The sequence below is a fragment of the Lucilia sericata genome, unplaced genomic scaffold (assembly GCF_015586225.1).
Source record: "Lucilia sericata isolate MDLA Ls3-8-SP2 unplaced genomic scaffold, ASM1558622v1 Contig000250F_arrow, whole genome shotgun sequence".
NCBI classification, from domain to species: Eukaryota; Metazoa; Arthropoda; class Insecta; order Diptera; family Calliphoridae; genus Lucilia; species Lucilia sericata.
Window position 1 is genome coordinate 30,106 of NW_023994276.1, and position 19,879 is coordinate 49,984.

At 31.7% G+C, this 19,879-nt stretch overlaps 5 protein-coding genes across 5 annotated transcripts; 4 read left to right on the top strand and 1 right to left on the bottom strand.

Annotated features, from left to right (window-relative positions):
- The first annotated feature begins 208 nt into the window (after window positions 1-208).
- Window positions 209-2,234, top strand: LOC119602714 (zinc finger protein 708-like). The gene is made up of 2 exons (XM_037954376.1): window positions 209-434; window positions 494-2,234. Exons 1-2 carry the CDS (start codon window positions 312-314, stop codon window positions 2,093-2,095), a joined length of 1,725 nt encoding a protein of 574 aa, XP_037810304.1. The 5' UTR covers window positions 209-311; the 3' UTR covers window positions 2,096-2,234.
- Window positions 2,235-2,703: 469 nt separating this feature from the next.
- On the top strand, window positions 2,704-7,116 carry LOC119602736 (zinc finger protein 91-like). Its single transcript, XM_037954419.1, has 4 exons — window positions 2,704-2,926; window positions 2,991-4,595; window positions 5,102-5,233; window positions 5,297-7,116. The coding sequence occupies exons 1-4, from the start codon at window positions 2,804-2,806 to the stop codon at window positions 7,037-7,039; spliced, it is 3,603 nt and encodes a 1,200-aa protein (XP_037810347.1). The 5' UTR covers window positions 2,704-2,803; the 3' UTR covers window positions 7,040-7,116.
- Window positions 7,117-8,321: 1,205 nt separating this feature from the next.
- Window positions 8,322-9,264, top strand: LOC119602715. Its single transcript, XM_037954377.1, has 2 exons — window positions 8,322-8,552; window positions 8,611-9,264. Exons 1-2 carry the CDS (start codon window positions 8,430-8,432, stop codon window positions 9,226-9,228), a joined length of 741 nt encoding a protein of 246 aa, XP_037810305.1. The 5' UTR covers window positions 8,322-8,429; the 3' UTR covers window positions 9,229-9,264.
- Window positions 9,265-9,496: 232 nt separating this feature from the next.
- LOC119602738 (zinc finger protein 91-like) lies at window positions 9,497-12,744 on the top strand. Its single transcript, XM_037954420.1, has 2 exons — window positions 9,497-10,301; window positions 11,033-12,744. Exons 1-2 carry the CDS (start codon window positions 9,633-9,635, stop codon window positions 12,575-12,577), a joined length of 2,214 nt encoding a protein of 737 aa, XP_037810348.1. The 5' UTR covers window positions 9,497-9,632; the 3' UTR covers window positions 12,578-12,744.
- A 1,017-nt stretch (window positions 12,745-13,761) lies between these two features.
- Window positions 13,762-17,444, bottom strand: LOC119602735 (cytoplasmic dynein 1 intermediate chain-like). The gene is made up of 7 exons (XM_037954418.1): window positions 17,162-17,444; window positions 16,998-17,099; window positions 15,518-15,645; window positions 15,247-15,447; window positions 14,902-15,191; window positions 14,359-14,842; window positions 13,762-14,305 (listed from the first exon to the last, which is right to left on the bottom strand). The coding sequence occupies exons 1-7, from the start codon at window positions 17,365-17,367 to the stop codon at window positions 13,782-13,784; spliced, it is 1,935 nt and encodes a 644-aa protein (XP_037810346.1). The 5' UTR covers window positions 17,368-17,444; the 3' UTR covers window positions 13,762-13,781.
- Between the last annotated feature and the right edge of the window lie 2,435 nt (window positions 17,445-19,879).

The following is a 19,879-nucleotide window of genomic DNA, read 5'->3' on the forward strand; positions in this document are numbered from 1 at the left end:
GTTCGGTAATTTTTCATTTTATCGACAATTTTAGTATAATTTCTCAATATACATAATAAAGTTTTATTTTATTAATTTTTCTGTTTAAAAAATGTTTCAAAATCCTAATTAGAATATTTTTGACTTCTACTAATAAAATTCCTCCTTTGATATTTCTTCCCAAAATGGATTATTAATACATTGTACCACTAAACACAACATGTGGTAACATTATTTATTATTTTTGTTTACAAACAAAAATGTTTCAGAAATTTTCCTACAAATGAATTGTTAATGAAAAAATACAAAAATTGCAATTTGTAAATTAAAAAATGTCTATAAAATTATGTTGCTGCTTGTGCTGCTCACCTAGCAATGAATATAAATCTTTACAGAACGAGCTGGGGGAATGCAATGAAATCTATGAAATGACAGTCAAATATTTTGATCCCATGGTAAGAAAGGACTAAATTTTCCTAAAAAAAGTATTTAATAACTTTTTGTGGGATTTCAGCTACTCACAGAGTATAATAATACAAAGTGTTCGAGTGATAATAAAATACTTTGCCAGGACTGTTGGTTGCATATAAAAGATTTTCATGAATTTCAACAGACCGTAATAAAAACACGGACATTGCTAGAAGAGACTGAAATTAAGCAGTTGCCATTGCAAATAAAATTAGAGGAGGAACAGGTTTGCTCTGTAACAAATGATAAAAATAAAGATGTGGCTCAAGGTGATGAAGAATTGAGACATTTTGAAGATATGTTAATAAAAAATGATTCAGAAGATGATGAAGACGCCCTAGGCGATAATGATGTTGGAGTATTTGATAATGAAGAAGATTATGATGACGATGATGAGGATGAAGATGATCAAAAACCTTTAATTGAATTAAGAAAACCTAAAAAATCTGTGAATACAACTGACGAAGACAACAATCAAACAGAAGATAAAAAACAAAATGTGGCAGAGGATGAGAAACCTAAAGCACGCAGGGGTCGCAAACCTAAAGATTTTAATAAAGAACAAGCGGTGGGCGAAAATGTTGACAATTTGGAAAAACCACCTAGAAAAAAGAGGAAACTGAATGATGCAGAAAAACCTAAAAAGAATTCTCGCATTAATTCCGGCTTAGAGAAAGGTCGAGAATCTGATGAATTCATAGCGGAATGGAAACCTTTACTGGAGTGTGATATCTGTAATGAAACATTTCCTGTTTTCGATTTGTTAAAAGGACATTTTAAAGATAAACATAATGCAAGATGTTATATTAAATGTTGTGAACGTAAATTTTATCGACGTTGTGTGCTAGTCGATCACATACGTCTACATATTAATCCGGAAACCCATAAATGTGACATATGTGGTAAACCTAGCTCTAGTAAATACAATCTGAAACTTCACAAGAAAGTTGTACATGAAGAAACTGAACAATTTGAATGCGAAATTTGTCATAGGTCGTTTAATCAAAAACCCAATTTGGAACGTCATTTATTAACACATGCTACGGGCAGTAAAGATTTCATTTGTAAGGAATGTGGTAAGGGTTATGTCCTAGAAGTTCAACTTAAATCACACATCAAGACGGTACATAGTGATAATCGTGTATGTGATCAATGTGGTAAAACTTTGCATGGCATTGGAGCACTCAAGAAGCATTTAATGGAACATGCTGGCATTGAAAGACCTAAATATCCTTGTGATGAATGTGGTGCCCAGCTAAGATCTCGCGGTAATTTAAGACGTCATAAAGCAGCGTACCATAATGATGGTTCTACCATTTATGTTTGCAGTATTTGTGGTAAAGTGGCAGCCAGTGAATATGGCCTATTGACACATAAAAAACATGTCCATCAAGAAGAACGTAAGCACAAGTGTACATATTGCGATAAGGCATTTAAACGTCCCAAATTTCTTCGTGAACATATTGCCACACATACCGGCGAGGATCTGTATCAATGCCCTCATTGTCCACAAACATTTAAGGTTAGCTCCAATATGCATCATCATCGTAAGAAAGCTCATCCTGTAGAGTTTGAAGAGGGCAGAAAAAATCGTTTACAACTGCGTAAAGTCGATATAACACAAGTAACTAATCAAGTTGTAATATAATTTATTTTAGTTTTTAATTATCATTTTTGTCATAAGAACCTTTTGCAAAAGGTTATTATTTGTATTTATATTAAGCCTAGTCTTAATTAGAATTATTTTTTAAATCTCTTTTAGTTTTAAAGAAATAAAAATTGAGAGTAATCAATTGGATGTTTTATATTCTGTTTTATGGATAGATAGATAGATAGATAGATAGATAGATAGATAGATAGATAGATAGATAGATAGATAGATAGATAGATAGATAGATAGATAGATAGATAGATAGATAGATAGATAGATAGATAGATAGATAGATAGATAGATAGATAGATAGGATAGATAGATAGATAGATAGATAGATAGATAGATAGATAGATAGATAGATAGATAGATAGATAGATAGATAGATAGATAGATAGATAGATAGATAGATAGATAGATAGATAGATAGATAGATAGATAGATAGATAGATAGATAGATAGATAGATATAGATAGATAATGCATACATACATAGGTATATTATAAATCAAGAAACAATTTAATAATATGCATATTGTCAAATTCTCACTTTTTGCATAATCAAAATCTGGCCACTCTGGTTGTTAAGTAAAAGTGACAGCTAAAGGCAAATGAATTGTTTACAAACAATATTTTTGTTTTTTAGAAAATTGAACACAAAATTCTCCTTATTTATATTTTTAATAAAAACTAAAATTTTCCAAATATGTCTATAAAATTATGCTGCAGCTTGTGTTGCTCTCCAAGTAGCGAATATAAAACATTACAAAATGAAGTGGGAGACAGTACAGAAGTATATGAAATTACTGTGAAATATTTTGATCCCATGGTAGGTAAATAAAATGTTTATTTAAAAGTCCTTACTATAAATCTGTATGTATTTGATACTTCAGTTAATTACCGACGAAGAATTCCCTAAATGTTCACAAGAACACAAAGTTCTTTGCCAGGACTGTTGGGTGCCCATTAAAGAGTTCCATGAATTTCAGCAGAATGTTATAAAGACACGTACACTGCTGGAGAAATCGGATATAAAACAATTGCCATTGATTATTAAAACGGAAAATGAAACTGAGCTGGATGAGGACAAAGAATGTGATGATGATAGATATTTTGATAAAAGTGACGATGATAAAGATGATGATTATGATATTGGTTTAGATGATATAAGTGTTAAAAATGATTTAAAAGAGAACTCAGTAAGTACAGATGAAGATGACGAGAAACCTTTAATAAGCTGGAAAACAACAAAAGTAGTTAATAATAAAACAAAAAATGATGCGAGTAGTAAAAAAACAGATTCCGACAGCACCATTCAAAAGCCTAAAGGAAAACGAGGCAGAAAACCAAAAAATGTAGCTAAGACAAGGGGAAAACGAGAGCAGAATGATAATGAAACTGAAAATACAGACCAGGAAGGAAACAATAATGATATAAAAACGAAAAAAACTAAATTGGATAATAATGTTGTGGACAATGGTGATGATGATAAACAAGAAAAGAGTAATTCTAAATTTAATTTAGAAAAGGCACGTGAATCTGATGCTTTCATCAGGGAATGGAAACCCATATTAGAATGTGATTTATGCGAAGAGTCCTCCACAAGTTTTGATAAATTGCGTACACATTTTAGAGAAAAACATAAAACTAGATTCTATATAAAGTGTTGTGAGCGTAAGTTCTATCGACGTTATGTATTAGTTAATCACATACAGCTGCATCTCAATCCGGAAACACACAAATGTGACATATGCGGAAAAGTAAGTGCTAATAAAAATAATCTTAAACTACATAAAAAGTTAATGCACGAAGAAATCGAACAACTGGAATGTGAGGTTTGTCATAAATTATTTAATTTAAAAACCTCATTAGATCGTCATTTACTCACCCATGTAACGGGCGATAAGGACTTTGTGTGTCAAGAATGTGGCAAGGGTTATGTGCTGGAAGTTCAACTTAAGTCGCACATCAAAACTGTACACAATGTGGATCGTGTATGCGATCAGTGTGGAAAAACTATACATGGTATACAGGCTCTGAAAAAACATTTAATGGAACATGCTGGCATTGCAAAACCCAAATTTCCCTGCGACGAATGTGGTGTCGAGTTGAATTCTCGTAATGGCCTAAAGCGTCATAAGGCTGCCTTTCATCATGACGGTTCAACGATTTATGTTTGTGGCGTTTGTGGTAAAGTAGCGTCCAGCGAAAGTGCTTTACTAAATCATAAAAAATATGTCCATGAAGAGGAGCGTAAACATAAGTGTACTTATTGCGATAAAGCCTTTAAACGTCCAAAAAATCTACAAGAACATATAGCCACTCATACAGGCCAGGATCTGTATCAGTGTCCTCATTGTCCACAAACATTTAAAGTTAGCGCTAATATGCATCATCATCGTAAGAAAGTACATCCAATAGAATGGGAAGAGGGTAGAAAGAATCGTTTACAAGTACCTAAAGTTGATATAAATCATGTAAAGAATCAAGTTGTACTTTAAAGATTGAATGTTAATTTTAATTTAAATATTTTATTATCTTTGCACTATAGTGCTAAAGTTTTGTAATAAAATTTAATAGAACATGTTTCAAATATTTTTAAAAAATTTATTTTATTTCACACTCTCATGATTATGAGTTCAAAAAAAAAAAACTAAATTTTTGACATTGAAATATAAAATTCTTATACATATGTATACCAAAAACTTTTTGGGTAAGTTCTAGGTCTTCGACTGCTTTTTCATTTTACAGATTCCTAATTGGGATTTAATATGTATTAAAAAGTACGGCATGCCTTAAAATGTAAAATAAAAATGTGCACCCTGTATTCATTCATTCTTTTCCTTTACGCTCCTATACGTAAATACAAAATTGTTTGTCATCATTCTAAAGTGAATAACACAAACACAATAATAAAAGGAAATAAAAAAATATACATTTTAGAAAAACTAATTTATTAAAATAAATGTAATTATTAAAATAGAAACCTAATAAAATATAACAGCAATTTATAATGTCCACAACATCTTTGTGTCGTTTGTGTATCTGTGACTATACGGAATGTAAAAGTTTATTCGATGAATTTGGTCAGGGAAATGAAGTCTACGAAATTACTGTAAAATATTTCGATCCCATGGTAGGTGTACAATTTCACATAGTTATTATAAGGAATCTCTTATGGAACAAACATTTCTTCCAGTTTCTTAACTCACAACAATATCCGCAACTCTCTATGGTTATTTGTATGAAATGCTGGCATCATATCAATGATTTTCATAGTTTCCAACAGACGGTACTCAATGCTCAAACAAAACTAGAGCAGGAATTTAAACAGATTGTTACCAGCATTAAATTGGAAGAAGATTTGTTAAATGGCTCTGAACAACCCTTAATTATAAATTCCCAAAATACTGAGGAGCAGGCTTTATATCATAATGTCTTTAATAATGTTTGTGTCGATGTGGAGGAGAAAAATGAAATATTTCTACCGGATTTAGATGTGGACGATATTAAGGATGATAATCCCTTTTCAACAGATGATGAAAAGCCTTTGTTAGATAGTTTACCCTTAAGCACAAGAAAAAAGCGCGGAAGAAAACCTAAAAAAGAAGAAGATATTGATAAGGATAACTCCAGTGTAAAGCGCACAAGAAAACCCAGAAATAAAAACAATACAGAAAATAAAACCCAGGCGAAAACCACCTTAAAACGCAAAGCAAAACCAAAAGATACAAATGATAAAATTCCTGCAGTTAAAACGGAAACTGAAACAGAAAATTCTCTAAAAAATGACGAAATCAATGAGCAAGATACTCATATCTCTTCAAATGAGGATGAAGACGATGATTATGATATTGAACATGATGATAATGATAATGATGACAGCGATAATAATCATCATCAAGATGATCCAGATGCCTTTGTTTCATCCAATGATAAACAGAAGCCGGGCAAACAAAAAACTAAAGAAATCGATGCATTTATTGCGGAATGGAAACAAGAATTGGAATGTGACATATGTAATCTGGCTTTTACAAATTTAACTTTTCTAAGAAAACATTTTAGCATAGAGCATCCGAAGCAGAAATGTTATGTTTCCTGTTGTCAGCGTAAATTAAAACATCGTTTTGATATAGTCGAGCACATACGCTACCACATAGATCCTAACACTTTTAAATGTAAGCTATGCGATAAGGTTTCTACCAATAGTCGTAATTTGAACAAGCATATGCACGAGAAACATACAGCCGAAGGTCAAGAGCGTCCTTTTGAATGTACGATATGCCAAAAACGTTTTGCTAAAAAGTGCACTCTCAAAACGCATATGGAAACACACGATACAGGCAAAGATTTTAAGTGTAGCGAATGTGGAAAAGGCTTCTCTACCGAACAACGCCGCAAGATTCATGAACGTATGGTCCACAATGTTGATCGTGTTTGCGACCAATGTGGCAAAACTATACATGGTGTTTATGCTCTAAAGCAACATATACTCGAACATGCTGGCATTAAAAAACGTAAATGGCCCTGTGATCAGTGTAATGCTGAACTAAATTCTCGTTCCAGTTTAAAACGTCACAAAACGGTGGCACATCATGATGGTTCTACGGTGTATGTGTGTAGTGAATGTGGTAAAATTGCTCCTACCGAGACGGCGTTACGTAGTCACAAAAAATATGTCCATCAAGCAGAGCGTAAATTTAAATGTACCATTTGTGACAAAGGCTTTAAAGTTGCCATTGTATTGCGCGAACATATGGCTACTCACACGGGAGAAGATTTATATCAGTGTCCTCATTGTCCAAAGACATTTAAAGTTAATGCCAATATGCATCATCATCGAAAGAAGGCCCATCCCAAAGAATGGGCTGAAGGAAGAATGAATAAACCGATTATCACAAAAGTAGACGTTAATTTGGTATCAAATGAAGTTGTTATTTAAAATAAAGGAACGCGACTTGATTATACTTAAAAATATATTTAACAAAAATAGCAAATAAAAGTAATTTTAATCTAAAATCCATGTTTTTTCATGTATGTGATTTACCCTTAGCAGATGAGATTACATCCGATAGATAGATAGGTAGATAGATAGAGAGATAGATAGATAGATAGATAGATAGATAGATAGATAGATAGATAGATAGATAGATAGATAGATAGATAGATAGATAGATAGATAGATAGATAGATAGATCGATAGATAGATAGATAGATCGATAGATAGATAGATAGATAGATAGATAGATAGATAGATAGATAGATAGATAGATAGATAGATAGATAGATAGATAGATAGATAGATAGATAGATAGATAGATAGATAGATAGATAGATAGATAGATAGATAGATAGATAGATAGATAGATAGATAGATAGATAGATAGATAGATAGATAGATAGATAGATAGATAGATAGATAGATAGATAGATAGATAGATAGATAGATAGATTAGATAGATAGATAGATAGATAGATAGATAGATAGATAGATAGATAGATAGATAGATAGATAGATAGATAGATAGATAGATAGATAGATAGATAGATAGATAGATAGATAGATAGATAGATAGATAGATAGATAGATAGATAGATAGATAGATAGATAGATAGATAGATAGATAGATAGATAGATAGATAGATAGATAGATAGATAGATAGATAGATAGATAGATAGATAGATAGATAGATAGATAGATAGATAGATAGATAGATAGATAGATAGATAGATAGATAGATAGATAGATAGATAGATAGATAGATAGATAGATAGATAGATAGATAGATAGATAGATAGATAGATAGATAGATAGATAGATAGATAGATAGATAGATAGATAGATAGATAGATAGATAGATAGATAGATAGATAGATAGATAGATAGATAGATAGATAGATAGATAGATAGATAAGATAGATAGATAGATAAGATAGATAGATAGATAGATAGATAGATAGATAGATAGAGATAGATAGATAGATAGATAGATAGATAGATAGATAGATAGATAGATAGATAGATAGATAGATAGATAGATATAAATATAATTGTTGGTACTTTAAAATAACAAGTATTAAATTTGTTCTTTGAAATATGTAGGTACCTCCTAATGTACATAATCTATAAAGATTCATTACAACCGACAGTAGCATAAGTTTTTCGTTTTTCCTTCCTACTAGTAATCGTAAACATAATATTTCTGTTAACAGTCCAGGGTGAGTGATTAACAAAAAAACAAACAAACTTAGTTCATTCTACTTCTAGTAGTAATTTTCCTTTAATTAGATTGGAATACTTAGAGGAATTCAATCCATTTTCGTAACTACAATGGCATCAACAGCATTATGTCGTTTGTGTATTTGTGCCCACAGTGAATTTAAGAATCTCTATGATAAAATTGGACAGGGGAATGAAATTTACGAAATTACTGTAAAATATTTTGATCCTATGGTAAGAAAAATGTTTTTATAGTTGAAGATTGCTTTAAAAAAACTTAAATATTTTTTAGTTCCTTAACTCCCAGCAATACCCGCAACTGTCTACGGGTATATGCATACAATGTTGGCAGCATATCGATGATTTCCATAATTTTCAGCAGTCCGTGCACAATGCACAAATGAAATTTGAACAGGACATTAACGAAATCGCAACTAATATCAAATTGGAAAACGGTTTAGCGGCAGAAATGGAAACCTCAAATGACAATATAAGTTTTAACGAAGATGGAACAAGAGAAATCTGTTTAACACAGTTAGATATAATAGAGGTGAAAAACGAAGATTCTTTCGCACTTGAAGAGAACATGGAAGATGACAACAACCTGAAAATGGATTTGTTGGAGGTGTTACCCAAACGAACAAGAAAAAAGACCAAACTAACGGAAATAAAAGATGAAAATAAAATAAATGTAAAACGTGTAAGACAAGAAAAAGTAGCAGCCACTCCAAAAAGAGGTCGAACAAAATTATCACGCAAAGCCGCAAAAATTTGTCAGGAGAAGTTAACAAATAATACTAAACCAAAAAACACAAAAATTCCAAACCATTCACAGAATTTTTCATTAAATTGTAATGAAAATGATAATGATATTAACATGGAAGATTATACAAAGATAGTGAACAAATAAGCAGTGAAAATCAGAACAATAATTCCAATTCATCAATTACATACAATGATGGTAATGAAAGCGATGATCCTAATTATCTTGCTGATCCGGATGCTTTTGTTTCTTCTAATGATAAACAAAAATCAGTTAAAGAAAAGCGACAAGAAATTGATGAATTTATTGCAAATTGGAGACCACTCTTGGAATGTGATCTTTGTCAAAAAAATTTTAAAGATCTTACCTTGTTACGCAAACATTTCATTTCAGAACATCCGAAGCAAAAATGCTACGTTACCTGTTGTCAACGTAAGTTAGTACAACGTGTACAAATTGTTGAACATATTCGATATCACTTAGATCCGAATACCTTTAAATGTAATATATGTGGAAATGTTTTTCTAACTAGCCGTAATTTAAATTATCACATGCATGATAAACATACAGACGAAGGTCAAAAACGTTCATTCGAATGCTCGATTTGTCAAAAAGGTTTTACGAAAAAAGGTGCTCTCAAAAAGCACATGGAAACACATGATACCGATCAGACATATAAATGTAGCCAATGCGAAAAGGGATTTTCCACCGAACAACGACGAAAAATTCATGAGCGTAATGTACATAATGCTGATCGGGTGTGTGATCAATGTGGAAAGACTTTACATGGAGTGGCTGCACTTAAACAGCATATGCTCGAACATGCTGGTGTTAAGAAACCAAAATGGCCCTGTGATCAGTGTAATGCAGAACTGACATCACATTCTAGCTTAAAGCGCCACAAAACTGTTCATGAAACATCAAAAGTTTATGCTTGTGATGAATGTGGTAAAATTGCTCCCACCCAAATGAGTTTGCAAAGTCATATACGTTATTCTCATAAGTTGGAGCGTAAATTTAAATGTACCATTTGTGATAAAGCTTTTAAGGTTCCTCATGTTTTACGCGAACATATGGCTACTCACACTGGAGAGGATTTGTATCAGTGTCCACATTGTCCTCAGACATTTAAAGTTAATGCCAATATGCATCATCATCGCAAAAGAGTACATCCGGTAGAATGGGAAGAAGGTAGAAGAAGGTGGATATATACTGGCAAATGATGCTAAATAGTAGTGGTGTGGTTTTATGTACATAAATATGTATGTATTTGTGTTAATTTTTTTCTTTGTAAAGAAATAAAAGGAGTTTAAATTAAAATGTGTAATTAATATAATTTTTAGTCGTTAGATTAGATTAGAGAGAGCCCTAAGCACTGCGACCCTATTTTGGATGCAGTTTTTTTGTCGTTAGTCTGTGTATAATATAGGCTAGGATCTAGTCTATAAAGGATTTTACATATAGTAAAGTCTGTTAAGAAGTTTTAGTTTATAGTCTAGTCTATAGTTTAGTCTGTAGTCTAGTCTAGTCTGGTCTATAGTCTAGTCTATAGTTTCGAAATTCGGAGCAACTCCATGAGGAACCACGTATGTATAATACCAAATTCCTTCTTTATTTTTACACCACATATAGTGTGGCATCTCCATATAGAGAATATGGCAACTTTGTGTTGTAACTTTTTGCATATAAATTAGGAAAGTGGAAAAATATTTCTTAAACACAATAAATTTCGATTTCTGCAAAAAATAAAAGAATGTCAATTAAATTATGTTGTTGTCTGTGTTGCACGCCATGTAAAGACTATAAATCTTTACAAAATGGTTGTGGAGAATGTAATGAAATCTATGAAATTACAGTAAAATATTTTGATCCGATGGTAATATTTGTCAATTTACTTGTGTTGTCTTTTTGTTTTGTTAACAAACTTGTGAAAACAATTTGTGTCTTTCAGTTAATCAGTGAAGAATACCACAGTAATATGTGTTCCAAAGAGAGGAATAGTAGGGTACTTTGCCTGGACTGTTGGCAACACATAAATGACTTTCATGAATTTCATGAAACAGTTATAAAAACGAGGTCAACGCTAGAGGACACTAGTTATATTCAGAATTCTCCATTGCACATCAAGCTTGAAAAAGAACAAGTGACTAATTTCGATACAGGTGATAGTGAGTTAATGGAATTTAAAGAAGTAATAATTAATAATGATATAGAACGTATCGAGAATCCCAAAGAGGAAGAAACAGAATTGGTTGATGATATAGATGACGAAGAACATGATAAAATTCCTTTAAGTGAGTTATTAAAAGAACAAACCTCTTTAAAATATAACAAAGAAAAGGATGCTTTAGACAAGGAATATAAAGATAAAGCTCATAGATTGCGAAACTCAAAAGTTAAAGCTAAAGAAAGCTCAAATTTAGAGTCTCAACCTAATGAAGAAGATGATACGTTAAGTGAAAAAAGGAAAAAATCCAAAGATTCTGAACATATTAAACGCCTTCATCCTGGCTTAAAGAAATTTCGTAAACATAATGAATTTATAGCGGAATGGAAATCCCAGTTAGAATGTGGTAATTGTAATGAATCATTTGACAATTTCGATTTATTAAAGATACATTTTAAGGAGCAACATAATGCCAGATGTTATGTCAAATGCTGTGAACGTACATTTTATCGTCGTTGTGCTTTGGTCGAACACATACGTCTACATATTAATCCGGAGACCTATAAATGTGATATTTGTGGTAAACCAAGTTCTAGTAAATATAATCTTAAACTCCATAAAAGAGCTTTACACGCAGAAACACAACAGACATTTGAATGTGAGATTTGTCAAAAGATTTTCAAGCAAAAGCAAAATTTAGAACGTCATGTGTTAATCCATGCTACGGGCAATAAAGATTTCAAATGTGAGGAATGTGGTAAAGCATATGTACTAGAAGTTCAACTCAAAGCTCACGTTAAATTGGTTCACAATGATAACCGGGTTTGTGACCAGTGTGGTAAAACATTGCACGGTATTGGAGCTCTCAAAAAACATCTAAAAGAACATGAGGGCATTGAAAAACCTAAATTCCCCTGTGAGGAATGTGGCGCCATACTAGCTTCAAGTACTAATTTAAAACAGCATAAGGCAGCTTATCACAGCGATGGCTCAACCGTTTACGTTTGCAGTATATGTGGCAAAGTATCAGGCAGTGAAAGAGGTCTAATGCATCATAGAAAATATGTTCACGAAAAAGAAAGAAAATATAAATGTCCTCATTGTGATAAGGGATTTAAACGACCGAAAGATTTACAAGAACATGTTGCCACACATACAGGTGAAGCTTTGTATCAGTGCGCAGATTGTCCGAAAACATTTAAAAAATCCTCGAAATATCATCATCATCGTAAGACTGCACATCCGCTGGAATGGGAAAAGGGTAGAAAGTGTCGAGTAGAAAAACAAAAAATCGATTTTGAACAGGTTGTAAAACAAGTGATAGTTTAAGGAATCATTTTAATAATATGTTTTTGTTCATTAATCAACATAATAATAACATGGATAAGCGTACATTTTATGTATTCTGCACTATAAACGATCAAAAACATTCCATTTAGAAAGTCTGAGAGTCCTGATAATTTTCAATAAAGCGGAATAAATATATCACTCTAAACTGCTTTTAAGTTTAAGATTATTTATTTGGAATTAAACAAATATTTTCTAAACTATTTAAAAATATAACTTGTACTAGATTTCAATCGGAATGATAATCTTGTATAATATACCCTAAACTGAAGTGAAATAGAACCGAACATGAAGTGAACTAGAATTGAGCTAGATGAGAACTAGAACTGTATTAGAACAGAACTACAACTGAACTAGAACTGAACTAGAACTGAACTACAACTGAACTAGAACTGAACTAGAACTGAACTAGAACTGAACTAGAACTGAACTAGAACTGAACTAGAACTGAACTAGAACTGAACTAGAACTGAACTAGAACTGAACTAGAACTGAACTAGAACTGAACTAGAACTGAACTAGAACTGAACTAGAACTGAACTAGAACTGAACTAGAACTGAACTGAACTAGAACTGAACTAGAACTAGAACTGAACTAGAGCTGAACTAGAACTGAACTAGAACTGAACTAGAACTGAACTAGAACTGAACTAGAACTGAACTAGAACTGAACTAGAACTGAACTAGAACTGAACTAGAACTGAACTAGAAACTGAACTAGAACTGAACTAGAACTGAACTAGAACTGAACTAGAACTGAACTAGAACTGAACTAGAACTGAACTAGAACTGAACTAGAACTAGAACTGAACTAGAACTGAACTAGAACTGAACTAGAACTGAACTAGAACTGAACTAGAACTGAACTAGAACTGAACTAGAACTAGAACTGAACTAGAACTGAACTAGAACTGAACTAGAACTGAACTAGAACTGAACTAGAACTGAACTAGAACTGAACTAGAACTGAACTAGAACTGAACTAGAACTGAACTAGAACTGAACTAGAACTGAACTAGAACTGAACTAGAACTGAACTAGAACTGAACTAGAACTGAACTAGAACTGAACTAGAACTGAACTAGAATTGAACTAGAATTAAACTGAACAAAGACTGAACTAGAACTGTTTTATCACGAATTGTACAATAAATTCTTGATGATTAAACTAACATAATTTTCACAATTTATTCACAACTTTCAATGGCACAATTCACTCTTATATCATAAAGTATTTCACTAAACATCGACCATTCATCATTAACAGGATTTGCTAGATCTTCTACAATGTTATATACACACAATTCACCATTATCAGTACCAACTGCAATGTGTTGTCCATCCTTATGCCATTTCAAACGATTTATAGCTGTATCTCCTTTAGTAGTTATCGATTTTGTGGGTTCTTGAATATCTTCATTAAGATTATATAAATCTATATGACCAGCACCATTGGCGGCAGCAAAAAGGGCTGGATGTATGGGTGACCAGGCCACATCCATAACATAATCATAGTTATTTTTAAAAGTGTGTAAAGGTAGCTCACCATCTAGTGACCACAATTTAATTGTACAATCTAAGGATGAAGTAAGAAATAAATTGCTAAAGTTCGTCGATGTAGCTTGATTATAGTGCGTGGAGATGCTCGTAATGGGAGCTTCATGTTTTTCATAACAATTAGTAATGCCAGACGCATAGCCAAAACGAAAAGCTGTTTGAGAAATTATGATGATAGATTCTTTATTTAGTTATTGTCGAACTTACCCGAATATACACAACCATCTTCAGCACCCATTACCATATTATTTATGCCATTCAATGGAAAATCCATACAATTAACTGCTATAGATTTTTTTACTTTTTCCGAGACATCTAATTGCAATTGCATAACATCCAAAGGCAAACCCAACATATCCAAACTCCAAGAACACATTTTACCATCGGACGAAATAGATATTATATTATGCGAACTATCATCATTATCAATTACACGTAAACAATATATAGGTTGATTATGAGCTTTTGAATTTAATTTTGTGCATTGTACCGGTATCGAGGTTTTAACACGATTGTCCCACAACACAATTTGACCCGAATATGTGGCTCCTATTATTAAGTTAGGATTGAATTTTGTAAAACAAATCGACATAACTGAACTATGACAATGGAATACATGTTCTGCTGTTTCTGGCTTAAAATTTCGATTCCAAATTATAACATCTCCTTCAGCATTTGTCGGAGTATCTGGCTAATATATGGAAATAAAAAATAATATCATTGAAGACTTTTTTTAAATTTATAGTTTACCTCATTTTTATAATATGAGGCAGCTATTTGATCAGTATTATGGGAGGACCAGTCTATACATGTAATACAACGTTTATCCGTTATACTTTTATCATAGAAATTTTGATTTAAACTTATTGGCCCCTTTGAATTGTTTTCATAATCCCAATCATTCTTTGTCCCACCAATATAGTCAACATATATATTTTTGTTCGTGCTTATAACTTTCTCCATGGCAAGACTAACGCGTTTTAGAGAATTTTGAAAATCTTCCGATAAAACTATTTCTTCTGCTTTTTCCACCATTATTTCTTTAAAAAAATAAAAACAAATAAGAGAAATTCTAGTTTTACAATTAAAACTTACTTTTGCTCTTTTCCTTTAAATAATTCCAAGGATTTTCTTTATCTATAGGAGTTAATGCAGGTGGCATATCCATTACTTTGGGTAGGCCAGGACTTAAAATACCAGGTGGTAAATTTGATGAAAACTTACACATCAGCTTCAAAGGTGATACATCATCTTGATATTCTCTGTCGTGATCTTCATAAACATTTTTTAGAGAAACTTTTAAACCGTAAAATTAAACATTATTAATTTTTTTAAAATTAACCTTAATATTCAAATATGTACTTACGATCATTATGTCTATAAAGTCTTGAAATATTAGTTTGAGTCTCTTTTGAATAAGTTGCAATCTCAACTGGAGGAATTTCGGTAATAGGCAAATTGCAACATTTCAATTTAAGCAATTTATCACTTAAACTATTTTCAAAAAAAGAAATTTAAAAATAAAACAGATTTAACATTTGAAATGAAAATTAAAATACATATGGATTTATTAAATATGATCTTAACTAATGGAACTAGAACTGAACTAGTACTAGAACTGAACTAGTAATAGAACTGAACTAGTACTAAAACTGAACTAGTACTAGAACTGAACTAGTACTAGAACTGAACTAGTACTAGAACTGAACTAGTACTAGAACTGAACTAGTACTAGAACTGAACTAGAACTGAACTAGAACTGAACTAGAACTGAACTAGAACTGAACTAGAACTGAACTAGAACTGAACTAGAACTGAACTAGAACTGAACTAGAACTGAACTAGAACTGAACTAGAACTGAACTAGAACTGAACTAGAACTGAACTAGAACTGAACTAGAACTGAACTAGAACTGAACTAGAACTGAACTAGAATGAACTAGAACTGAACTAGAACTGAACTAGAACTGAACTAGAACTGAACTAGAACGAACTAGAACTGAACTTAGAACTGAACTAGAACTGAACTAGAACTGAACTAGAACTGAACTAGAACTGAACTAAACTAGAACTGAAACTAGAACTGAACTAGAACTGAACTAGAACTGAACTAGAACTGAACTAGAACTGAACTAGAACTGAACTAGAAGCTGAACTAGAAATGAATGTGAACAAGAAAGTGAACAAGAACTGAACTAGAACTGAACTAGAACTGAACTAGAACTGAAAACTGAACTAGACTGAACTAGAACTGAACTAGAACTGAACTATAACTGAACTAGAACTGAACTAGAACTGAACTAGAACTGAACTAGAACTGAACTAGAACTGAACTGAACTAGAACTGAACTAGAACTGAACTAGAACTGAACTAGAACTGAACTAGAACTGAACTAGAACTGAACTAGAACTGAACTAGAACTGAACTAGAACTGAACTAGAACTGAACTAGAACTGAACTAGAACTGAACTAGAACTGAACTAGAACTGAACTAGAACTGAACTAGAACTAGAACTAGAACTGAACTAGAACTGAACTAGAACTGAACTAGAACTGAACTAGAACTGAACTAGAACTGAACTAGAACTGAACTAGAACTGAACTAGAACTGAACTAGAACTGAACTAGAACTGAACTAGAACTGAACTAGAACTGAACTAGAACTGAACTAGAACTGAACAAAAACTGAACTAGAACTGAACTAGAACTGAACTAAACTGAACTAGAAGTAAGCTAGAACTGAACTAGAATCATGATTTGTACAATAAATTCTTGATCATTAAACTCAAATAGTTTTCACAATTTATTTACAACTTTTAATGGCACAATTCATTATAATACTCACCTTATTTTCTCTTCAATCGTTTTTACTTTCAATTCCTCCAACTGTTCACTGTTAGGACTTTTCGTTAATTTATTTATTTCCTCCTGGATTTTATCAATTTCTCTATAAAATTTAAAAATTAAAATTTATACAAAATATTTTAGAGGTTTTAATAATAAACCTACAAATTATTTATTTCTTTAGCTTTTTCGCGTGTTTCTTTTTTTAAACGATTTTCTTCCAAATTTTCCTGAACTGACATTTCACGCATCAACTTATCATACTGTAATATTTGTCTTTCTTTACGCATTTTTTCTAATTTAGCTTTTCGTAGTTTTATTTGATTATCATATTTGCCAGTATATTTTGTCGAATTCGAATTATTTTCCATTTTATAATTGCTATTAGATTTATCGGAATAATTGTATTAGAAATTATTTACTTCCACTTGCAGCCACCTATAAACTGAACTTATATTATATACAATTTTATAAAATACTAGCTATACCCAGTGTGCTTCGCTACCCTCATCGTAATGAAATAAAATAAATATTATTGTAAATGTATATATATATCTGCAATATCAAAAAGTCCCCTATTTAAATTTATGTTTATATATTCAATATTTTAGAAAACTCAAAAAGTACCAATGAAGTACGAAAAAGTAACAAAAGACCTCTTTTATTTAATTTCATGTTCCTAAGTTCAATATTATAGAAAATTAAAAAAGTACCAGTTGAAGAACGAAAAATTACCAAAGGGTCCCCTTTTATAGATTCTCATTAACTCCGGGCTCCACATGGTTAATTTCATGTTATAAAAAACACAAAAAGTACCTTTTGAAGAACGAAAAATTACCAAACAGTCCTCTTTTATATGTTCTCACTTACTCCGGGCTCTACGTACTTAATTTCATGTTTCTAGGTTCAATATTATAGAAAATTCAAAAAGTACCTTTTGAAGAACGAAAAAGTGCCGAAAAGTCCCCTTTTATAGGTTATCACTTAATCTTGGCTGTACTTGCTTAATTTCATGTTTCTAGGTTCAATATTATAGAAAATTCAAAAACTACCTTTTGAAGAACGAAAAAGTACCAAAAAGTCCCCTCTTATAGATTCTCATTTACTCCAGGCTCTATATGCTTAATTTCATGCTTCTAGGATCAATATTATAGAAAATTCAAAAAGTACCTTTTGAAGAACGAAAAAGTACCAAAAAGTCCCCTTTTATAGATTCTCATTTACTCCAGGCTCTACATGCTTAATTTCATGCTTCTAGGATCAATATTATAGAAAATTCAAAAAGTACCTTTTGAAGAACGAAAAAGTACCAAAAAGTCCCCTTTTATAGGTCCTCACTTAATTCGGGCTCTACATGTTTAATTTCATGTTTCTAGGTTCAATATTATAGAAAATTCAGAAAGTACCTTTTGAAGAACAAAAAAGTACCAAAAAGTCCCCTTTTATAGTTTCTCACTTAATCCAGGCTCTACATGCATACTTTCATGTTTCTATTTTCAATATTATAGAAAATTCATAAAGTACCTTTTGAAGAACGAAAAAGTACCAAAAAGTCCCCTTTTATAGATTCTCATTTACTACGGGCTCTAAATGCTTATTTTCATGTTTCTAGGTTCAATTTAATAGAAAACTCAAAAAGTACCAGTCGAAGGACGAAAAAGTACCAAAAAGTCCCCTTTTATAGATTCTCATTTACTTCAGGCTCTACATGCTTAATTTCATGCTTCTAGGATCAATATTATAGAAAATTCAAAAAGTACCAGTCGAAAGACGAAAAAGTACCAAAAAGTCCCCTTTTATAGATTCTCATTTACTAAGGGCTCTACATGCTTAATTTCATGTTTCTAGGTTAAATTTTATAGAAAACTCAAAAAGTACCAGTCGAAAGACGAAAAAGTACCAAATAGTCCCCTTTTATAGATTCTCATTTACTAAGGGCTCTACATGCTTAATTTTATGTTTCTAGGTTAAATTTTATAGAAAACTCAAAAAGTACCAGTCGAAGGACGAAAAAGTACCAAAAAGTCCGCTTTTATAGATTCTCATTAACTAAGGCCTCCGCATGCTTAATTTCATGTTTCTAGGTTAAATTTTATAGAAAACTCAAAAAGTACCAGTCGAAGGACGAAAAAGTACCAAAAAGTCCCCTTATATAGATTCTCATTTACCAAGGGCTCTACATGCTTAATTTCATGTTTCTAGGTTAAATTTTATAGAAAACTCAAAAAGTACCAGTCGAAGGACGAAAAAGTACCAAAAAGTCCCCTTTTATAGATTCTCATTTACCAAGGGCTCTACATGCTTAATTTCATGTTTCTAGGTTAAATTTTATAGAAAACTCAAAAAGTACCAGTCGAAAGACGAAAAAGTACCAAATAGTCCCCTTTTATAGATTCTCATTTACTAAGGGCTCTACATGCTTAATTTTTTGTTTCTAGGTTAAATTTTATAGAAAACTCCAAAAGTACCAGTCGAAGGACGAAAAAGTACCAAAAAGTCCCCTTTTATAGATTCTCATTTACCAAGGGCTCTACATGCTTAATTTCATGTTTCTAGGTTAAATTTTATAGAAAACTCAAAAAGTACCAGTCGAAGGACGAAAAAGTACCAAAAAGTCCCCTATTATAGATTCTCATTTACTCTGGGCTCTACATGCTTAAATTCATGTTTCTAGGTTAAATTTTATAGAAAACTCAAAAAGTACCAGTCGAAAGACGAAAAAGTTCCAAAAAGTCCCCTTTTATAGATTCTCATTTACTCCGGGCTCTACATGCTTAATTTCATGTTTCTAGGTTAAATTTTATAGAAAATTCAAAAAGTACCTTTTGAAGAACGAAAAAGTACCAAAAAGTCCCATTTTATAGATTCTCATTTACTCCGAGC